The sequence below is a fragment of the Uranotaenia lowii genome, chromosome 1 (genome assembly GCF_029784155.1).
Source record: "Uranotaenia lowii strain MFRU-FL chromosome 1, ASM2978415v1, whole genome shotgun sequence".
In the NCBI taxonomy this organism is placed as follows: domain Eukaryota; kingdom Metazoa; phylum Arthropoda; class Insecta; order Diptera; family Culicidae; genus Uranotaenia; species Uranotaenia lowii.
In genome coordinates this window covers 88,519,772-88,535,810 of record NC_073691.1, presented here as the reverse complement: position 1 = coordinate 88,535,810, position 16,039 = coordinate 88,519,772, and the positions used below count along the sequence as shown (strand labels likewise).

At 41.6% G+C, this 16,039-nt stretch overlaps 1 protein-coding gene across 1 annotated transcript in view; it reads right to left on the bottom strand.

Moving 5' to 3' along the window:
• Positions 1 to 220: 220 nt before the first annotated feature.
• Positions 221 to 16,039, bottom strand: part of LOC129751191 (irregular chiasm C-roughest protein-like) — a 156,298-nt gene continuing 140,479 nt past the window's right edge. The window contains exons 2-9 of the mRNA XM_055746560.1: positions 8,675 to 9,257; positions 8,439 to 8,590; positions 7,806 to 8,183; positions 7,098 to 7,746; positions 6,892 to 7,028; positions 6,585 to 6,820; positions 6,281 to 6,516; positions 221 to 4,764 (exon numbers count right to left, since the gene is read on the bottom strand). Coding sequence (XP_055602535.1) covers positions 4,337 to 4,764; positions 6,281 to 6,516; positions 6,585 to 6,820; positions 6,892 to 7,028; positions 7,098 to 7,746; positions 7,806 to 8,183; positions 8,439 to 8,590; positions 8,675 to 9,029 — 2,571 coding nt within the window. The 5' untranslated portion in view covers positions 9,030 to 9,257 and the 3' untranslated portion in view covers positions 221 to 4,336. The remainder of the gene's footprint in view (positions 4,765 to 6,280; positions 6,517 to 6,584; positions 6,821 to 6,891; positions 7,029 to 7,097; positions 7,747 to 7,805; positions 8,184 to 8,438; positions 8,591 to 8,674; positions 9,258 to 16,039) is intronic.

Here is a 16,039-nt window from a genome sequence, read left to right as displayed (position 1 = left end):
GCATTTTCAAGTCATTTGCCATCAAAATTCCAATTTCGATTTTTTCCTATTCCCTTTTGTTCCTTTTTAGGTGATTTTTGTAGGTCAAAAACCCGAAATTTTGAGCGCTTTGAGGCATCGCTAAATCAAACCCGATTGAGCTGAACTATTGCACAAGTCAGTAACAGTCAGTGTATCGTGGAATGGTGATATTTCACTATCATGAATGTAACAGTCGATCTAAAATCAGCATTTATAGTTTATTTTCCTTCTTTATCTAGATGAGAATCAATTGACTTCAAATCCTTATGGCCTACAGAGAGATATTTCCTTTTGTTGTCTATGTACAATTGACAGATTTTACAGAAGTCTATTTTCTAACCGAAATATACTTATCGTTCTTGTTTGAATTTTTACAAAGATTTGTTTTTGACTATCTAAAAAGTAAAATCAGCTCGCTAAAAATAATATATATATTTGCATTTCTCTTTCAACACTCACATGCGCTTTTTCTTCATTTTGTTTCAGACTGGCGCAATTAAATCTTAATTATGTACACAATATAATTCCAGAGAGATTTCAGTACGCTCGTTTTTTTCATTTGGGATATACTACTTTATATATGTATAGATAGATTTGATATATTTCTCATCTCTTTGTTTTAGGTTTTTTTCTCTTATTATTTGTTTCTATACTTTCTCTCTTTCTGCTTAGCGAAAAACGATGTTATATTTTAACTAAGTACTCTTAAACCACTAGCTATGTATATATATACTTTGTCAAAGAATAACTACTTATCAGTCGAGGGGGGATTTTTCTGCTCTCTTTGCACGATTCTGTGCTCGATTTTACCGTGCTGATCGCCTTCATAGCTAAAACTTAAATAGTAATAAAAAAAATAATTTGGTATATTGGACACAATCGCAATCTCGACCGCTTGGTGGAGGCGAAAAGTTGTCGACGGTACTCTAGCTAGACTCCTCGTAGAACCTACTCTGAAGGTTGGCTTCCCATTTTTATTTCGTTCCTTACTGCGCGCATTCTGTAAGGGTGCTGCTCAATCATCTCTGTAATGTTGTGTCCTAGCTGTTTTCCTTTTCGTTTGCCTTCCGACCTTACAGCACAGCAGCAGCAGCAGCAGCAGGGATAGCTCTGCGTTGCTTCTCAACCATTAAATGCAATGACTGTCAGTTTTCATCTCAATTTCCGGACCTTCCACCCCCACCCTCGGGTAACATCATCATCCCCGGGGCGGCACCGCAGGACGTTGCATCCATTTGACCCGCTCTTCTTCCAACTACAAACTGGCGGGAATGCCGTGCTGCTGCTGGTGATGGTGAGTGGGTGGAGGATTTTGAATCGTTTTCCCTCATGATGATGGGAGGACTCGCCGTGGGGTGGGTGGGCTGCCGATGGGTTTCACTGGGAGCGGACAAACGGACAAACTCCAGCAATTTACTTGTAGACTGGGTCGATTTGAGGTACTTTTTGAATTTTTAATACCCAGGGGTCTAAAAAGCTCCTCCATGATTTTTTACAGAATTTTTAAGTAACGTTTACATGAGTAAATTTGAAGTTTTAGGTTTGTATGGGTAAATTAAACATTTTGTACTGAATAATCAACATCGTTTTTGTTTCTTCTGTGGAGCCATGCCTGCTAATGGTTTTTGTATCAATTTATAAATTCCTCAAATGAAATTTTCCGCTGAACAACTTTGTCGAAGACTGGAATTTCGTATCTTATTAGGCGAAAAAGTTATTAGCTGTTTCACTGGAGTATGTTTTTTGGCATTGAAAAACAAAAAAAATCATTTGACATCACTGCTGGTGCTACGCGAGATATTGCTGGAAAAGTAGTCATGCAATACCTCGCAAGGCACGCAGCAGTGATGTCAGTTGAATTGTTTTTCAATGCCATAAGACATGCCCCCATTAAACACCTAATTACTTAATTGTATAATAAGATACGAGTTACGGTCTTCGATAAAGTTGTTCAGCGGAAAATTTTCTTTAGAGAATTTCTGAATTGGCTCAAAAACCATAAGCAAGCTTGGTTCCACAGAAGAATCCAAAACTAAGTTGATTATTCAGTACAAAATATTCAATTTTCCCATACAAACCCAAAAGTTCAAATTTACTCATGTTTAACTTTCCTTACAAATTCAGCAAAAAATCATGGATTTTGAAAATTTTGAAGATCCCAGGGTTTGAGAAAAATGACCCCAAATCGACTCAGTCTAATGTACTAGGTACCTGCATGCCGCCCTGGAGCGACGAGATGGCAGGATGGTGTTTCCTTGATTCGCCACTACGTCTGCTTCCTGTTACTACATGTATTAATTCGAGCAGCATGATCGGGTGACCATCGAAAGCATAGAAATTCAGGGTTTAGTTCTGAATTCAGCATTTAATTATAAATCAAAAATAACGAACAAAAAAATTGGTTTTATTGATTTAAAATATGAAATTTGTGCTTGTGATTTTGAATTCTGGTTCTGAGTTATTCCAAATTCCGCTTCTGAATTCAGATTCTTAATTTCAAACACAGAGTCTAATTGTGAGTTCTGTTTAAAAATTTTAATGATGGATAGTGATTTAAAATATCGATTCTAATTCCGAGTTCTGAGTGAGATTCCGAATTCTGATACTAAGTTCTGCTTTTACATTATGATTCTGATTTTGAATTCTGATTCTGATTCTGATTTAAACTCATTCTTGTGATCAAAACACCTGTTCATTCGATTTGGTCTTCTGTAGAGTTGTCGCTCGAAATTTTTTTTCTGAACCAGATGTCCACCCCTGGCAACCCTGTGAGATGGAAACTGTTCTGGTAAAGGGGTGACAAGCTCTGCGACCCCAAATGGAAAACATTTTCTTGGCGTTCTTTTTTTTCGCTTTTCCCTCGAGCTGTTGTTTTCTGCCTTCTTACACGGCACCGGGTAGGTTTCAAGATGCGCTGCGTTTCTCGCAGGAAAACGAGAGCTATTTCGTTAAGAAAAATGTAAGGATCCATTTTCTGCTGTTACCGTTGTAGGGTTTTTTTCGCCTCATTTTTCTGTGGCTCGACTTCCGAAGAATTGGCACAGAAAACAGAAGCAGCAAAAGTAAGCTTAATACGTATATGAAATCTCGTTTTCCACATCTCTTATCTGGGGAGCGTCTGCTAGTTTTCTGTCCGCAAGAGTCGGGGCGAGAGCAAAAGAAGTTTCTAATAGTGGAAAGCTTTTGCCTTTTTTTTTTGTTTACCCCATGCTCTAGAGGAGGTAAGTATATCCTCGGGCAGGATCTCTTCCAATTTGGGGTACCGGCAAAACTTTCGAAAAGCTCAAACCACAAATGCAACGTATTTTTCGATTTTCCTAGGCGGATGCTTTCGTTTTAAAATAACTTTACCTATCGTCAACAATTCGCAAGAACAAAAAACTCATACGCGCGAGCATCAGCGCGGTCCTATCTTTGTGTGTTGCTTGCTCGCGATCTCGTGAGTGTTAGCTACAAATCTTCCTCACCAATTTGGTTTCTGTTTTGTTTTTGCTTCTATGTGTTTGTGTGTCTGTAGGTGTGACAATGCTCTGCGTAGATACAGTAATGTTATTTTCCTAAAAAGGTTTTACAGATTTTCGATTACAGCTAGATATACAACGATTCGCTATATCAGTGTTTCACTCTCTGCTAAAAAGTTTTAAAGCTCAAGCCGAATTCTCCGTTAAGCTACGATAAAATTTCGAATTTTCGTTTATAATAGACTTTGCTAAGAACAAGTTTAAGGAAAAACGCTATCCAATTTATGTTTGTTTTTAGAACGATATTTTTATGCTCTTTTTCGACTAATAAGGCCACGCATTTTTTTCTCTGTTTCTTATACACAAGAAGATTGTTGTTCGACGGTTGTTAGTGGGTGATGGACGTAGAGAGGAGAGGGAAGGGGAAACTCTTACGGTATGGCGTAGGAGGATGAAGCGGTACTGAACACATACGTGTGCTGAATTAGATTTTGTGGGAGTGGGTGGAATTTTGGGGGTGCGCCACGTGGAGATCCTTTGTTCACTTTTCCAAACGAACGCTCGCGTAAAAAAGTGCACTCAATTGAAATCATTTTCTACTCAAGATTAAGTGAATTGGAATTTCATCTTCCTAAAACTATAACGAGTAAGATCTTTGAGAATTTTTGTTATCTTATTATTTGTATCACATTCGAGCTAAGAATATATCAACCGAGTGCTCTCGACCGGGGAGGGTGGCGAACATTCGAGATCCCTGGAGATAGCTAGATTAAAAACACACATGCAAGCGGTTCCACAAACACCTAAGCTACGGGGGCAGTAAGTAACGATAACTTAGTTCCGGACCGCTTGCGCTAGACGTGCGTTGCAAGGGCACCTTTTCGTAGATCCCCGTTCGCTGGAAGTATAAACTGACCGGGGCCCGGACTCGTTCCCGAGACAGGGAGCGTCGGCGTTGGCTGACTTGCCTGAGATGTTTGGTCCATGCTGGTGTTGGCACCGGACGAGGATCGTATCGATTCGGGGCTCGTCAAGCCGGAAGTGATGCCCACTATGCTGCCGCTGTTCATCCCATTGCCAACGCCCAGATTGACGCCCATGGAGAGCAGCGAGTTTGGCATCCGGCCCGCACTGTACGGAGGAGGGGCTGGCGTAACTGCGGGGTTTGCCGTACTTGGCGGCGGCAGAGGCGGCAGCTGGGTCGTACTCGTCCTCAGGTACGGATTACCGTAGGCCGCGCTGTACCGAGGATCTATGCTCGGTGCCGTCATCAGGGAGGTATCTGTTGGGAAAAGAAGGAAGCAATTGGATCAGCATAAGTATAGTTAACTCACCCTTTTGCGTGTAAACAGCGGCGAATTTGCTTTTATCATACTAAAATGTTTTCCTATAATCGACACATAAAACAACTTCCCGAAATTTACAATTGGCTTCTAAAGTTTATCCTTTAAAAATAAACAACTTTTAAACTCAAAGGTAACTGAGACGTTTCACATAAAGATTGTCCACGATGAAATTGCCACACTATGAAATTTCTTTAAATTCTTAACCGTTGCGTTGGGTAAAATTGAATGAAAATTTGGGTGCATTAAGTTCATAGTGCATTGTTTACATCCTGCAAGTTTTAAGGTCCTGTGATCAAAACTCGCGGAAATGGAATCGAAAGAACAGCTCGTGCGTGATAAAATTTTGCGCATTCATCACGAGAACAAGGATTTCTCGCATCGTTCCATCTCTCAAACGTTGGGAATCGCGAATTCCACGGTGTCGCGAGTGATTATGCGGTTCGAGGAACGATTGACCACCGATCGGAAGTCCAGAAGTAAAGGAAAAAGTATTCCGTGCAACACCAAAAATCATAACCGCGTAGTTGGGCTAAGAAGCTGCACCGAAGCCGAAGTTTTGTCCTGAAGGCTGAAACTAAGGCTGGGCTTGGAAAATTCAAGGTACAAAAGGCCCCTAATCGCGACGAGAAGCAGAACAGCTCCGCCAAAACCAGTGCCAGGAAGTTGTACCTCAACATGCTGACGAAAGTTGAATGCTGCATCATGGACGACGCAACATATGTGAAGGCCGACTTCAAACAGATCCCAAGCAACCTGTTTTTCACGATCAAGGATAAGTTCAGCATTCCGGAGCATATCCGCACTCAGAAGATGTCCAAATTTGCGAATAAATTCCTGGTTTGGCAAGCCATCTGCACGTGCGGGAAGCGGAGTGCACATGGAAGAGTGCCTCCAGAAGCGGCTGCTTCCTCTCCTGGAGGCACACAACGTTCCAACAATCTTCTGGCATGATTTGGCCTCATGCCACTACTCCAAGGACGTGCTGAAGTGGTATGCGGACAATAAGGTCAATATCGTGCCGAAAATGTTCAACCCTCCCAACACTCCGGAGCTCCGCCCCATCGAGAAGTACTAAGGTAGTGAAGACAGTCGAGGAACTGAAAAATGTATGGGATTACAAGCGAAAAACGGTTGATTCATAGGTTGTACAGAATCTTCTGGCCGGGACTAAGGCCAAGGTGCGGGTATTTGCGTATGGACTGTAAATAAAATACGAATGAAATGGTAAAATCAAGTATAATAGTTATTTTTTGATCCCAGAAAATGTGATGGCAATCGGATGAAAACTCGATTTTTGCGAATCAGCTTTGTGTGTGGCAATTTCATCGTGGACACCCTTTATGTAACACTGAAAAAAGTTCTACTGTCCAAATCATTTGATTCTTCCATGATTTCCATATGTAATATCATAGCCCAAGCGTTAACATTTTTAGACAATCAACTGGTACTTACTCATCAAACTGTTGGACAGCGTCCCCATGCCACTTCCGATGCTTGGAAGTCCGTTCTCTTGGCGCAACTCCACCCGATTCCGCGTCAGGCTTAGGTTCCCATTTGGCAGTTGACCGTTGGTATTGACGTGCAGTGGCATGTTGTAGTCGTGGGCGTAATCGGTGTACGGTATGTAACCCCCGTTGCTTTGTCCCAGCTTGAGCTGCCCGAGACCATCGGTGAAATCACCGGAATACCTGTTGATTGAACCAAGGGTTTCATTGAAAAACTTTTCTCCTCTGAAATTCTTTTAAAAAAAACCTACCGATAATCGCTAGGGATGCGCACCGGTCCAGCTAACGGAACTCCTCCGCCTCCGTTCTGACCGCTGTTGTTGCTGCCGCCACTCGACGATCCCAGAATGTTCATGGCCAGCCGGGTAGCAATGCTATCGGTACCGGAACAAGTTTCCGAATACTCGTGGTCCCGGTCGATCTTCAGGTCACTCACGTTGGAAGAGCGATCACTCTCCTTGCATGCCTTCTCGGTGATGTAGTGTTGCTGTTAAAAAACGGTTGATAAATGAATCGTTAATAACTGCGTTATGTTTTGGTCAAAAGCGGGAAGCATACCTCTGGAATAACATCTGCAGGCGGCAGCTTCTTTTTGCTCTTCTTAACGCAAAAACACATGGCAATGATGATCACGATGATTACCAGTACAAAACCTCCGATTGAACCAAAAATTATTACCGGGAGTAATATTGTATCTGTTGAAGGAGAAGAAAAGAACTGTGATCCGATCGAACATCCTAGACAACCTAAGACCAAAACCGTACCTTTGGAGATTTTGAACTCGATCTCGATCGAGTCCATGCCGTACTCGTTGATCACGGTGCAGTTGTAGACGCCAAAGTGCTGCTTTTGGCTGTTGTTGATAATTAGGGTCGATCGCACTCCCTCCGGTTGATGATTTTCCAGGATGGTGTAGTCGTTTTCGTTGCTGATCTCTAAACCGTTGTAGGTCCAGATGACCTGTTTCGCCTTTGGGATCGAGATGGCTTCGCACTGAATCTGTGAGTTGTCGTTCACCACTCCGTACTGATGCCGCTGAGATCGAATCGAGGGAGGCCCCTTGAGGTACAGCGAAGCCATTGCCTCGATCTCCGGGAATCCCATCACGCTCGCCTTGCAGTAGTAGTTGCCGGCCGTCTCGTGGGAAGCTACGATTGTTATGTTGGCCGAGGTCGAGACCACCCGATTGGACTCCTCGTGAATCCAGATTATTTCCGGCGGTGGATTTCCGTCAACATCACAGGCCAGCGTCACCGATTGCTCAAGATCTGCGTTGGCCGACTTGGGTCGCGATCGGAAGGTCGGCCCGTAGCTAATGTCCAGAATTTCGCTCTCCTCGCTTTTACCCACTGCATTGTGCACCTCACACTTGACGACGGCGTCGTGGAACTTTTTCGATACGTTGTGAATAATCTGTCGAAGCAAATTAAGTTATAAAAAGCGCCCAAAAACCAAAAAAAAACAGATCATACCATTTCCGTGGTGTAATCACCCACAACCAGTTCGTCGCCAATGTACCACTTGTAGCTGACGTCGTTGGGATTGGCGTCGGCGTGGCAGGACAGGCGCACCTCGGCACCTTCAGGAATTCTTCCTCCAGCCAGAGCACCACCGATGACGGAAACGCTAACTTTGGGAGCGTACTTAACCTCCAGCTTCAGCTTTACCGATCGATGCGTTCGATCTGCCGTGTTCTGAGCCTGGCAGGTGAATGAAGTGTTGTGATGCTCCTTCTTCGGGGTCAACTTCAGGATCGATTTGGCCGTGTATCGACCCGTATCCGTGAGCGGTTCCTTGACGTACTCGATGCCCTTGGTCATGACGTTCCCTAGACCGTCAATCCAAGTGATCTGTTGGACAAAATTTACATTTAGATTTCAAGCCCCAATCATACTTCTTAACCTATCCTAAGTTAACCCTTCGTTTCATAAAGTAACAAATTTGCAACAATTAATGTATAAAAAAAAAGTGAAAATCGTATTTTATTTTAATTTTTTTTTCTTGATGTACTCATCATTTCCAACTGTTTAAAGTGATTTTTGAGGGAAAATAAAAAATCATGAAATGAAGGGTTAAGCGTTTTCCCCCGATAAAACGAAACTTACCTCGGCAGCTGGTTTTCCACCGACGGAGACACACTCCAGCTCGATCTCGCGATCCTCGGTTGTGACCAGAAAGTCACCCTGGATAATTTTCGGCGTTTCCGGTGGCACCAGAACGGTGATCGAGGCAAAGCGGGACCGTATGCCAGGAGTTCCTGCAATTTAAAAAATTCCAAAAATAGTCGTTCAATAACCCTGATCTCTTGAGATTTGAGTCTTGGGAGCATCATTCAACTTACCGTCCTTGCCGGGGCTCACTTGGCATTGGTAGCGCGCCTCGTCGTCCAACATCACCGGGTAGATTTCCAGTGAGAAGTCACCTTCCTCGTCGCTCCCGATCATGGAGTACCGATCGAACCCACTAAGGTTCCGGTGCCAGCCGAGCCCAAAATCGTCCTTGGTCCACTGGAGTTGGCCAGATTTTGCCTCCACTCGGCACGGTAGCGTCACCTTGGAACCCACGATCGCCGTCTGGTCCTGAGGTTCCATGGCAAATCGCTGGGGCCCGGAGGAATAGGCCAGTTTAGCCGCTGTACTAGTTGCGATCAAAAGCGACGCAACCAGCAGCAGCTGTCGTATGAGAGTAGTTTTCATTTTTCTATTCGTTTTTTTTTTGGTGATTTCGAAGGTGAGATTCGTTTTTGTTTTTGGTATGTTCTGTGAGAATCAGTTCTCGGTTTGTGCGTGATGTTGTGAGTCGATGTTAGTAATTAGGCGTGTGACTTTAGCTTGATGCTTCATTGGTCTTCCTTGGCTGCTACCGATTGTAGAACATCATTCTCGAATACGTTTGGCGGGATGTTGATTGAGTGTGGCGCGAATCTGTGGAAGAAATCAAACAAAAACAAAACATTGATCAGCGTCTCTGGCTCCAAGTTGTTAGAAATCATAGACGCTGTTCGCGTCTGAAATGCCTCTATCAAGAACGGCGATGAATCTACGGATTTCGACACGCCATCGAGAGACCATCTCGAATTGGAACAAATTGATAATTTGACGATGTACACATAAACCCTCCCAGCAGCCGTTAGGGCGATCCAATGCCAAAGACCATAAGCCGCTCGCGTAATTCACAAGCCTTGATTTTCAGACGGAAATAAACTTAAAACTCCCGTAAAATCGAACAACACACAAAATAAAGCCAGTTTCAAATAAATAAACCCGCCGTAAATCAAATTTGAAACGACATGAGCTTTCACATAGGCGAAAAGAACGAGAGCAGTCAGACAACAACGAGAAGAGAAAAATCAAACGACCATAAAAAGCTGCTTTCCCACAACCGAGCCCTAGACATCGAGATATGTTGTTGTGAAGACCTCCCAGCGGAGAACGAAAGTTGAATAAATTTCATTAGAACATAAAAATCAAATCTTCCGGCTCGGTGTGGTGAAAACTCGGCCCCTGCCATCCCCGAAATTCGATTGAAAAGTCGTAAAACAGGAAAAGAAATTTACATGCCAACGAGCGACGGGTGCTCATCTCAATCGCAAAGGAAACCCCATCGTCATTCACCAGATCCCGGCCATCCCAATTCAAGATCCGAATTGCTCTATAATTCAGTTGGGATCCTGAAGAATCGTAAGCTGATCTATTATGGCTCGTATACAGTAAACCAAAAGAAAGACAAAAAAAAACCGGCAGCTGCCGAATTCAACTGACACGCAGGTATCGAAATCGACTCCCGCCCGAAGCCGCATCCCAAGTTTGGGGGGGCGGCTAAAAAAGACATCATCATAAAACGGCCATTCAAATAGGATTCAAGCAGCCGTCAGTTTAAAATCAATTGCGTATGCTATGAGCGAGGATTTGTTGCTCGCTTTCGATCAATTGCAGTACTGTTACTCAGTGACGCGGTTTTGACGGGGGGCTGGCAGCAAATTGAGTGTTATGGTTTTATTTTAACCATTTTTTATCATTATCATATTGAGTGGTTATTTTTAAAGCATTGTACGCGTATCAAACTCTAATTCTGAAACACTACCCGGGATTAAATTTTTTTGTCTTTTTCGAAGAAATGCATATCATTGGTAATTATCCTAATATCCTTCATAAATTAGGTGAAACCACGTTGTATAAAATTGTGTAAATTATCAGTAATCCTAGAATTGCTGTATAATTTGAAACACTATTTATGATATTACCCGTTTAGAGAAATCATCCCCAAGCACAAGACAAGTCAGGACGTTAGAGTCAATTTTCTTTCTTCTAGATTGTGCATTTCGGTCATAATTTGTCCTCTTACATAATGTTAACGATATGTGTTGGGTACATACCTTCTTCTCTGTGCTATTTCTTTCTCTTTGGTTTGTTTCACTTTTGTCTAAATTCGAGCTCATGAGGAAACAACATTTGCTCAGTTATCCTGATCGTTACTGGAATTATCAAAGACATTATCGTGCTCTCTTATTTAATTTTCTTGCCGTACAATTGCAAGTGGTACCTTGAAATTCGTTTTAAATTTCAAACTTTTCACAGAACCTTCTTGGATCAAATCGATGTAATATTGGGCTATCCTCTCGATGTGCCTTTTTTTTTCGAGCAATTCGGTTCATCGTTGAATAATATCTCAAGCTGTTCTCTCAATTCGATTTGATAAGATTCAAAGCTGTCCTTTTTATTTGCCTTTAAATTTGAAGCTATTTCTCAACTCGCTTGATATTTCCATCGATATATGTTCAGGCGTAACTTTCAATTTCAAACTGTCCTCTCAACTCGCTTGAAATTTCTATCGATATGTTCCGGTTGTCCTCTCAACTCGCTTGTATCTCTATCGATGTGTTCAGGCTGTCCTCTCAATTCACCTTTCAATTTCAAGCTGTCCTCTCAACTCGCTTGAAATTTCTATCGGTATGTACAGGCTGTCCTCTCAACTCGCTTGAAATTTCTATCTATATTTTCAAGCTGTCCTCTCAACATGCCTTTCAATTACAAGCTGTTCTCTCTATTCGCTTGAAATTTCTATCAAAGTGATCAGGTTATCCTCCAACTCGCCTTTTCAATTTCAAGCTGTTCTCTCAACTCGCTTGAAATTTCTATCGATATGTTTAGGCTGATCTCTCAACTCGCCTTTTCAATTTCAAGCTGTCCTCTCAACTCACTTGATACTTTTTTTCAATACTTTCAGGCTGTCCTCTCAACTCGCCTTCCAATTTAAGGCTGTCCTCTCAACTTGCCATTTCAATTCCAAGCTGTCCTCTCAACTCGCTTGAAATTTTTGTTGATTTGTTCAAGCTGTCCTCTCAACTTGCCTTTTCAATTTCAAGTTGTTCTCTCAACTCGCTTGAAATTTCTATCGATATGTTCAGGTTGTCCTCTCATCTCGCGTTTTAAATTTCAAACTGTCCTCACAACTCGCTTGAAATTTCTATCGATATGTTCAGGCTGCTATCTCAACTCGCCTTTTCTATTTCAAGCTGTCTTTTCAACTCGCTTGAAATTTTTATCGGTATGTTCAGGTTGTCCTCTCAATTTGCCTTTTAAATTTCAAGCTGTCCTGTAAACTCGCTTGATACTTTTTTTCCAATTCTTTCAGGCCGTCCTCTCAACTCGCCTTCCAATTTCAAGCTTTCCTCTTAATTCGCCTTTCAATTTCAAGCCGTCCTCTCAACTGGCTTAAAAATGTCTATCGATGTTTTTAGGCTGTCCTCTCAACTTGCCTTTTGAATTCCAAGATGTCCTCTCAATTCGCTTGAAATTTCTTTTGATTTGTTCAGGCTGTCCTCTCAACTTGCCTTTTCAATTTCAAGCTGTCCAATCAACTCGCTTATAATTGCTATCGATATGTTAAGGCTGTTTTCTCAACTAGCCTTTTAAATTTTAAACTGTTATCTCAACTCTCATTTAAATTTCTAGCTGTCTTCTCAACTCGTTTGTATTTCTATCGATATGCTCTGGCTGTCCTCTCAACTCGCCTTCAGTTGCAAACTGCCCTCGCAACTCGCTTGAAATCTTTATCGATATGTTCAGGCTGTCCTCTCAACTCGTCTTCTAGTTTCAAGCTGTTCTCTCAACCCGTTTGAAATTGTGGACATGGTCAAGCTGTCCTTATGACTTGCTCAATATTTCAGTTTTATTCCTTTTTCAACGAAACTTGAATTAAGCTGAATATATATTTCCCCATCAATTCCAGTTTTGGCATTATTTCATAACTCGCACATTTTCTATTTCAATTAGTGTATATTTCACATAATTAACTCATCTTACCACATTTTTTCGCACTGGGTAATCGGTAAACTCACATTTGTTTACCTTTTTTGGTTCAATATATATTTTTAATTTATCGTTTTTCGATTTTCACGCAAAATTACCTGCCACGGCCGCCAAATGTACAAGCCAATCCGGAACTCCGAAGCTCGGAAGCCGCACTGGAGAACAACACTGCTGACTTGCTCGCTTTCTCGCCGACTGACTGACTGACTGCGTGCCAGAGGTGCCAGGTGTCCTGATTTATCAGGATTTGTCCTGATTTTCGAGAGACTGTCCTAATTTTTCAAAAACTCTCGAGTTGTCCTGATTTTTGAAAATTGATCCCTAAAATTTCCTGATTTTTCCTGATTTTCATTTAAACTTAATATAATAGAATTTGAAGTTAAATTATGAGAAAAGCTAATAAATCTGTTATAAAATAGTTCAACCCATAAATTTGGTAAATTTGGATTCAGATGATATTTAAATGGTGTTTTTCTATATGAACTGCAGGCCAGCCAAGAAGCTGCGTACTGTTGCTGCATAAATCAAGGCGTTTACAGCACTTGTATTGCGCCTTTATTTATACAATCTAGGCAAAGCAGCTTATTAATTTCATGTATCAAGAGGTGTCCTGAAAAATCCTGATTTTTAGTTTCACGTTGTCCTGATTTTTGACAAAACCACCTGGCATCCCTGCTGCGTGCACGCTTGAATCAAATGACCCAATGTCGGTTTAAATCATTCCCACAGTAAATGAATCATTTGTAAATTAAATATTTATATATTCAAATAGATTCAAATTTAATTTGTATATTTCAAACTAGAACCTTATTTTCGCATTATCTTCATGAATCTTTCAAAACATTACTTAATCACAAAATGATGAGTTCCATTATTGTCTTTTATTTTCCTTTGATCCCAATGAGGTTAAGTCATTTTCAAGAGAATTCTCTTTATTTATCGGTCAATTTTCAAATTCATTGCATACCTAAAGGCGCATTAAGAAGATGACAGAACACCTATCGCTTTAATGGTAATTTGTGTAACATTGTCCCTAACCCACCAAAAACCGACTTCACTGTACCAATACATCCTCTCATGACCCAACGCCAGGGACGACATAATCTGGTGTCGAATAACTTTACAGCACACAGTCAATTACATCCAATTATTGTTCCTCCCTCCACATTAAGCGGCATCAGCTCAGCATCCGATTCTTGGGCTATGGTCTAGGTTCCAGCATTTTGTACTTACTGCCACTTGTTAGTGTTGTTGGCCTCCCATTGAACCTTTTCATATTCTGACGCCCTGCACCACACATGCTCCATCAACCCGGTAGGAATCAAGTTAGAGGAGAGAATTCAGGTGAACCCCTAACAGTATGCAACACGCAGTGTGTTTGAACTTTGATTGGATCAAAAGTGATAAGATTTCAAAGGGATAGCTGGGGACGACAACTTGAACCCTGCTTGCGTGTTGGGTCCTTCCTTCGGCTCTGATGACGATGATGGGACTTGCTGCACTTGCTCACCGTCACACCACGGAAAGGAGAAACTAATTATCCTCGTTTAACCAGACTGAAAAGGTTTATGTTCCCTGTCCATTCGCATTACGAAGGATGTGGGTAAAGTTTTGCTTGACGGCCAGGGAAAGCGCCCGGTGAGATAACTGTTGTATGTGTCTATGTTTGTGAGTAAGTCAAGTAGCAAATCTCTCACTCCCTGCCACTACTGGGTTCATTCAAAGTTTTCACAAGAAAGTGTTTCGCATGCTGATTTTCTGCCGGGTGCGATACAATCGCATTCAATGAAAAAGTGTGCTCAATGCAGCTTTCAATGACTCGTTAAGACTTAATTTGCTCGAGGTTGGAGCTAGATTTCATTTTTCTTCCCCGGTTTTACTTCTCTGCTCACATGAATCATCATATGTGCCGGAACTAAGCGCCACAAATCTAGCGTATACAATCTAAAACTGCTGCCTTCGCACTTCATCAATCCCCAGCACGGTTCATTTGAAGAAAAACACAGTTCTACAGGGGTGTTTTCTTTTCATCTGTGGGAATTTCTTTTTGTAGAATTTCCGTAGAAAAATGAAATCACAACTAGTTTTGTGCGACCTTTTTTCCCTCTTTATGCAGTGCTAACGCGCGTAGCGTACAATTTCCTGCCAGCAGCAAGCAACTGGAGGTATTTCAAGTTTTCTTCTTCTTTCGGGGTGCCTGGTTCCGGATCCGGTACTCTTGGCTTTTTGTAAACGTAGTAAAACCCAATTAATTAGACGACCAGCGAGCGTTTTATGCAACCTGGTGATAAGAGGACAATCCCCGTACTTCCAGATTCGCAGCGAAAGTTTGCTCCTTAAAATAATGAGCTTCAAAGGCCGCAAGTGGTCGGCGACGAATGTTGTCGGGTGTTTAAGAAGGTTGTTGAGGTTTATGATTATGATCTGAACTTGTGCCGTTCTTTGTTTGGATACTTTTTCATTTTAATTGAGTTCTAAAATAAATTCAGCAGATGTATCGGAAATGAGGATTGTAAAAAAGGATAACTTACGTGACTTTGTTTTGAGATCTAGGTTAAAACAAACAGATATGTGTGTGAGCAGTTAAACTGAATAATGACCAAGCGAACTGTCAGGTTAATTCAACAACGAAAGCAATCAATTTCAATTACCTTCTTGATGATGATTGACTACGGCTAAACGAGATTTAGTTCTGTGGGTCTGCCGGAAAATATTTTACGCTGCCCATCGAGAACATCAAACGGATAGTTTGTAGCCCGCCTGTAACAGCTGCATAACGTTCGTTGGTTTTCAAGTTGATGGGATACACATTGAGTTCGATCAAAGTGTTCTATAATTAAAAGAATGTAGTAGCTGATTTTGGAGATTTGAAACAGAGTTTGAGCATGTTGTAATGAGTTTGAAAACCATTGCATACCCAAAGGCGCTTTTTAACGAACCTCAAACAGTGCTGGTTTGCAATTGAAAATAAATCTGTTTGCTATATCATTTGATAATTATCGATTTGAAACTTTTCAAAAATGTCACTAACTTCGAATGATCAATGGTAAAAATTGCACCCCTCTGAAATGTGATTTATTTTGAAAATTGCACAAAACATTTACGAAAACAAACAAAAGTTGTTTGCTGAATTGATTACTACGCCGGTCGAAGATAAGCTAACAGTGTGATAAATTAGCAGGATTATAACCCGTGCAGATAGGGACGACATGTAGTTTTTCTCGAATTAATATCATGATGCTTGTCACGGTGTGTCCGTTCGTGGGAAATGACACCATTAATTGATGATGTAATAACTTCAATGATGCTCATTGTGTCCGCCCGTTTAGTGTAAACCACAAAAAAATGACTCTGTTGAAATGCGAGAACCGCGAAACAAATGATGCCCCGTAAAC